Here is a 6,973-nt window from a genome sequence, read left to right on the forward strand (position 1 = left end):
CGTTTTTTGTGGTAGTGTACAGGTTCATGACAGACAGTGTTCTTTGTGTTGCAGTTTTAGTTTCTGTTAGGGTTAACAAGACAATCCGGAATTTTGTTCAGAAAATTGTGCAATTTTTCATAAACAAGCCATATATATCTATATTTTTATAAACAACGAACTGAGTTTGGGTAAGCTAGGGGTCAACAACATATGTCCCATGGACCGGATCAACACACAGTCTTTTGATAGTGTCTGAAAAAGCATTTTGTTCAGATAGCTTTATTTGTACTCTAAATTCAAGTTATATAATGTCGACCTAGTAGCCATGTGCGCCAGACTTATTGTAGGTCTATTATGTGCATACAATTAAATAAACAAGCCAACAAACAACGTAACAAAACAGAAAGAAACGTCACAGACAGTCGAGACAGATTGCCAAATCTTTCAGCTAAAGATCAATGGATAAAGTAAAAATCGATCTGCAATTTTAGGTACCAGTAGGTGGGACATTATCAGACAAATCCTTGATATACAACGATAAACATGGGCACGCTGGGCGACCGTTGGTAAAATAAGGATATGTGATGAGGCCGTCACAGCGAAAAGGTTTTGCACCCCTGGCATAGATGGATATTTACCCGCTTAGTTGTTTTCAGCTGAAATACAATACTGTATAAATAAGGTTAACGGTTTTAATTGCCTTTTGTCGAAGGAGAATATTTGCATCAAAAATGGAAGGCCGAATCAAGCAAAGAAAGGAAGTTGCAACACAGAAAAAACATTGTCGGATGGTTATTCCGTCACATAGAACCTTTTGTCATCATAGCAGAAGATAACCTCGTCGGAAAATTATTGTGGTGCAACGAGACGAAATTTCAAGCATCTTTTTCATGTTAAAATGCCAGGGCGAAATGACGGAATAAAAAATAACGATATTTCGATCGTTCCGTATGGACTAAACGGGAAAAATTAAAGGATAACATTTAAGCATATCTATTGTTAAACATGAAGTAAAATGTAGGGTTGCCATACGTCAGGATTTTCCCTGACATGTCAGGGAATTTAGTGTTTAAATCTGCGTCAGGGAGAAATGTTAAATTGTACCTAAAAGTCCGGAATTTAAGAAAATATATGCGTATTTACACCATGAAGCGTAAAGAGGTAAACTGGCGGCGCGCTGGTTAACGCACACGGTTCGTGTTTCGTTTTGCAGCAGTGTGTGTTCTCTAACAAAATGCGTTAAATACACAAAAATCGCGTCTGAATCTGAAGAAAACACAGCATTCAATGCTATACGTAGAAAGTTTCATTTGTTTTTCCTGCTGACGAAAATGGTTTGCCAAGTGTATCTAATATGCAAGGAACTAACTAACAACAAGAAGTAGAATGTCGTCAGACATAAAAACCTTTTTACAGTGGCATTTTATTCGAATTTTTAAAGGTCTTTGTGGCCCCCAGTGTTTTTTTACCATGTAAAATTGGTCCGAATGACTCTTAGAGTGGTTGGCGACCCCTAAAATATGTGCTTTTTGTTTCAAGGATAGTGAGACAAGCTAAGCCTCATGTAGTCAACTAAACAGAAGCCTAACGTAGAAAATTAATTGACAATAATTACAGCAGTGGTTCTCAACCGGGGCCCCGCAAAGCGTTTTCAGGAGTCCGCGACAACTTCATGATTCGCGCAAACGAGTTTAATAAATCACAAATTAAAAAAAAAAACGCTTCGGCATCTCAAAATAGCGTGTAACTTGTTTGAAAACGTTCTTTATAGGCGACAAACCGAAATGCATTATGACATTTAACCCCGTTGTGATATGTAACTGATGTAAATCGTCAGTGGCAAACAACGTCACATCACAATGCAATGTGTCTTTCTTGCTGATTCCCGATGTAATGTCCCAATCCAAACAAAAGTATTGGAATTTTGGTCCTGAGCCAAACGTTGTTGCATTTTATGCACCATTCATTGGTAGCTACAGAAAAAAATAAAAAAATACCTAAGCCTTCAAAGGGGTCCGCAACTATAGCTTAAAGCATCTGCAAGGGTCCACAAAGGCAAAAAGATTTAGAACCACTGGATTAGAGTATCGTATCTAACGTTTTCTCGTGTCGCCGTCCGTGTGACTTTCCAATATTCCTAATTTATTCCCTGATAGAAGTGTTTGGATCGCAAAAAACGTTAACGCAACTGAGACAAATTTGTCAGGGATTGTGTATCTTCAAATATGGCAACCCTAAAATAGAGGCCATCGCAAAAGACAGAAAAAAGTGGAACAATCTTGCCGCCCAATGTGCTCATAGAACGCGGGAAACTATAATAATAATAATTGTCCTTGCAGTCAACACGGTTTATACCAGGGGTCGGCAATCCCTGGCACGGAGGTGGTTCTCATGGCACGCCAACCGAGTTGAGTCTTGATATTGAAGTAACAATTTAACCTGTTACATTGCTTGTTTACGTTTTTACTATGTCATTGTCTTAAAAATCAGTCTTATGCACAAAACACTTTACCTTTATTTGTTGATATCTGCTGGCACAAACCACTATTTTTTAGAAAAACGTTGGCACGCGAGGTCATTAACACATGGAAATAACAAGTAAATTGGCACGCGTCGCCTAAAAGGTTGCCGACCCCTGGTTTATACAGTGCCGGATTAAGGGTCTGCTGGCCAGTAGGCACATTTTATAAGTGGCCTGAAAATCAGGGTTGCCAACTAAAAAAATAAAATTATCAGTGTTGCCAAATCACTTAAAGTTGCCTGGATTTTTGACTGGCCTGTAGGCATGTGCCTACTTTGCCTAATGGTCTAAGAAGGAGATGTATATGTGGTAGACCCAGTTGAGCACTAACCATCCATCACCCATGCACAAGGTCACATTTAAACTATCATTCTTTCTCGTTACCTTAACCTTAACGACCCATCAGTCACCTGTAAAGGATGTAAAGCTGGAGTAGTTATTGATTTCACAGCCTAAGGGTCATATTCTAATGTTCATTTGCGGAAGAAAAGAAGTTTATGGAAGATATATAATTGACCGAAGTTTAGTCCATTATATTTGAGTTGTTGGTTTTGACCTAATGCCCACCCTACCTAAAACGTATTGTTTACCTCATTGTCTACTATTGTTCATTGTGTTTGTTGTCTTTCCCTTGTTTTCTTTCTTATCCTTGGCGGCAAGCAAAGTGTGGATAGGCCTGTCAATCAAAATTTCGGGCCTAAACGGACTTCTCAAAAACGTTTCGGGTTCGGGCCGGGTTCGGGCTCAGATTTCGGGCCCGCTTGCAACTCTGACTGGGCTGATCTTGGTTTTGACCTTTCTAGTGTAGGGGGTACATGTAGCATTGGGTGGTTTATTACTTAAAACTAGGATTTAGCTCTATCGAAACAAATCATTTGGCAAAGTGGGACCTTTGTTACATCGTTTTTGGCCTAAGAAATTGGCATACCGAAGCTTTGGTAGATTAGCCTAATCTATGTTAAAACACTTGTGCAGCAAAAGAAATAAACATTCCTATTTTTTCATAAAAAACTTGGTGTCTTATCATGATACGATGCATCGTTCATCGTGCTATCCCACAACGCACCGTACCCATGTTTTTTGTGGCTTTGCTAGAAGTATCTGCATTCTTTGTTGAATTGTTTGTCAGTGGAAATACACTAAATTCCGAATAAATTTTGGCGCCTTTAGTAACAATTAAAAGTATCAAGAATATGTTTGCTAAAGACACCCATGCGTTTGACATCTTTTTTCGTTCTTGTGACGCAAAACTATGCATAGAATATTCGTTTTTGAGAAACTTTTTGTCCACCCGACTATTGTTTTGGAGCAATAAAGCGAAAAAAAATTGGAAGCGTCAGTTCGTGTCGGCGAAACGATAGAAAAAAAATATTTTTTAACAAAAAATCTTTTAGTGTACTGTAGTACTTTTAGTGCAACTTTACACTGGTAAAAAATGTGTCAAATAACCGGTGAACTAATTTTTTTTTCGGTATGACTCTTTTTTCCCGTTTTTGGTCAAAAGTGTGAGGGTTAAACAAATAATAAAAAAAAATAGAAAAAAAAGAACTTAACTCACTCTAATTATAAGCTCTATTGGCCAATTCATGCCGAAACAAATTATATGATGCCTACTAGTCGCGGGAAAGATCCTGCAATAAACAAATGTCAATTGGCATATTCATGTACAAATCTGGGAAGCGTGAAAAAAAGAACTACGGTAGAAAAATTAATACGACCGGCAACAAAATGCGAGATTCTTGGTGGGATGCAGTCTTTTTAAATGTTTTGTCACAGGTGAAAGAGGCAGAAAATCACTACTCTTTAACAAAAAGGGTTGGTAAACTATTGCTAATGACGTTTGACGGACAGGTTTTGTAACTTCAGCCACTGTTACGTCACATCCGCAAATGTGACTGCTACTATTTGCTTATAGAGGAAGAGCTTGAGATGAAATAACGTGCTATAACGGACATCCTCATGAGGGCATCACGCCTCGATCTGCACTACATGCCAGCAAAAGGTTGACAACAATAAAAATATAGTAAATACGTTTATTCATATTCAATGTTTCGGCAAACAACAAAGTGCGTCACTATTCGAATTTTGCTACAATGTTTAGAAGGGTACATCAAATGCTCTGCCAATACTGCATGCTGGTTAAAAATTAACCATCTTAAATTAACTGCATTATTTATGTGTGTAACTTTATTGGTGTAAATTTTGCTTCATTTCAAGTCTTTGAAGCCAAGTACTGTGTGAGGGGGAAGAAGTATTGCATAAAAATATATCATGTGACCTATAAAATTCTGTTCAGTACTAGATCAAGTGCGCACCTTTTTCTTGTCATTGAACATGTTTCGAACCATGAAAATCTGCAGAGCAAACACCAATGTCATGATAACAATGTTTGCAATGGACCATGTGTTGATTTTCACGAAGTTTGTCTCAGCAATATGGCGATCCTTTGCCTCAAGTGCTCTTAACATCGCTTGAAACTGGATTGTCCTGGCATTGTTGTTTTTGATTTGACTTAAAGTTTCCTAAAAAAGTGTATTAGATAGACATTAATCAATAAGCAGTTAGCCCAATCGTTCAACACAAAAATTACAATAAATGATCAAAACAAACAAATGAAAGTAACAAATGGGTCCAGATCTCTTCATATATAACTACATTAAGCACTAACATAACTAAACACACTTCAAACAATTATACTGATTTCTGTGAGAAATGTAATTGTATATGAACAACACATTAATTACCCCTGCTACCTCCAAACTGGCCAGAGCATCTCCAATATTTTCATCTTGGGAAACAAACTTTTTCCATTCTCCCTCTTCATCTTCAAGTTCGTCAATGTCACCAGCATTATCCAAAATCAACTCAAAGAAAACTGATTTTGATGTCATTCGACTGAAAGTATTGTCAAAGCAGACTTCATAATCACCCTCCTGGGTTGTCTCAATTCTGTTAAAAGGAACATATGTTAACATATATAAATATGTATTTCAACTTAATTTAGCAAATTCCAAAAATAATAATAATAATAATACGTGTGTATGCCATCATTTCTTCTGAACTCTGTCACTATTGGATTGCCATTAGGTCCGCTTACTCTGAAATCTATGTCTAAATCACCGCCATCAATAACCTGTAAATAAATCATTTGTATATGTCACATATTTCTAGACTAGGTTGTAAGTATTTAGTGATCTAGTCAGTTTAACTAACTTGATATTCGATTTCCAATGACTGTCCTGTTTTAGTTGGTTGATAGAAACATTCTTTTCTTCCAGCTGATATTTCCACTGTCAGATCATTGTCCCGGTAAGCATGAACCAGCCAGGTTACATTAAGTAAAATCATAAAAAATTTCCAAAAGTTCATGCTTATATTTTTTAAACACATTAATAGTTTAACACCTAATATTAGACATAAATAAAAAATTTAACATTTGTGACTTTAATTAAGTACTAATGATTGACTGTCCATTTAATGAGAATATATAAACCCAGACAAAAACCTCATCAATCTTTACACAACTTTCCACATGTCACATGAATATAGTAATTAATTTCAACTTTTTTAGTCTCATGATGCCTGTTTTTACTACAAATTAAATGGGCCTGGTATTAACTATAGATATTAAATCAATCCTACACTTTATGACTTCAACCAGTAATGTTTAACACATTTTTTTACGTTCAAATATTCTTTAGAAGTTTTGTGTACAAGTTGTGCGTTATATTACCTTACCAATTCTGTGCTAGTTACGTGTGAAAAACCAATCTCCAAAAGTGTGCTATCTATTATAATCGTACAAAAAGTTTAAACGTAAAGGCCTAAGAAAAACCGGCATAAAAAAGCGCCGGTATAACAGAATACTTGGCAAACTTAAGTTGGTGATATATTAAGCTACGCTAAAATCTAAACTTGTGAACTATCTTTTATAACGTTGTTTTAACAACTACAATACATTAAGCGAGCGACACGTCACGAGCACCACAACCAATCTGTCAATCAAATCACTGAACTCCCGTCATGCACCAACGGAATCACCATTGAACCGTGTTAATTCTAATTTTACGTCTACAGTAGACTTGCGTTTTTTTGGAATGGAAACCACAATATAACAACACAACTAAAAACAATTAAGAAATACTGAAATGCTTGCACAATTAGGTAAACAACGTTTTATTAGGCCAACAGAGTGTACACGACACATGCAAACGACGAGAGTCGGATCGGATAAGCGCAGCGTGACGACCGAAGACGCGCGACATGTGTAATTGACTATAATTGTACATGTGTGGGGTTTGAACTTCAAAACCGGAGATGTCTAACTAACTAAACACACCGTAGTAACGAAGCAAATGCGGGAAACAGTAAAAAAGTTATAAAGACTCGGGACATACAGGAAAAGTGACAGACCAAAGAGTGTGACTGTGAATGTGATGGCTGCAGGCTGGTTTACTTACCAAAAAGTAC

The 6,973-nt window shown here is 36.8% G+C and overlaps 1 protein-coding gene across 2 annotated transcripts; it reads right to left on the minus strand.

Moving 5' to 3' along the window:
* Positions 1-4,522: 4,522 nt before the first annotated feature.
* LOC145205396 (transmembrane emp24 domain-containing protein 5-like) lies at positions 4,523-5,926 on the minus strand. Of its 2 annotated transcripts, none has more exons than XM_080078114.1 (4): positions 5,717-5,926; positions 5,539-5,636; positions 5,257-5,452; positions 4,523-5,025 (listed from the first exon to the last, which is right to left on the minus strand). In XM_080078114.1, exons 1-4 carry the CDS (start codon positions 5,891-5,893, stop codon positions 4,807-4,809), a joined length of 690 nt encoding a protein of 229 aa, XP_079934240.1. In that variant the 5' UTR covers positions 5,894-5,926; the 3' UTR covers positions 4,523-4,806. The 2 variants fall into 2 exon arrangements, with proteins under 2 accessions (XP_079934240.1, XP_079934239.1); XM_080078113.1 differs by having other exon boundaries at positions 5,248-5,452; positions 5,717-5,925.
* Between the last annotated feature and the right edge of the window lie 1,047 nt (positions 5,927-6,973).

The sequence above is a fragment of the Phallusia mammillata genome, chromosome 8 (genome assembly GCF_965637545.1).
Source record: "Phallusia mammillata chromosome 8, kaPhaMamm4.hap1.1, whole genome shotgun sequence".
NCBI classification, from domain to species: Eukaryota; Metazoa; Chordata; class Ascidiacea; order Phlebobranchia; family Ascidiidae; genus Phallusia; species Phallusia mammillata.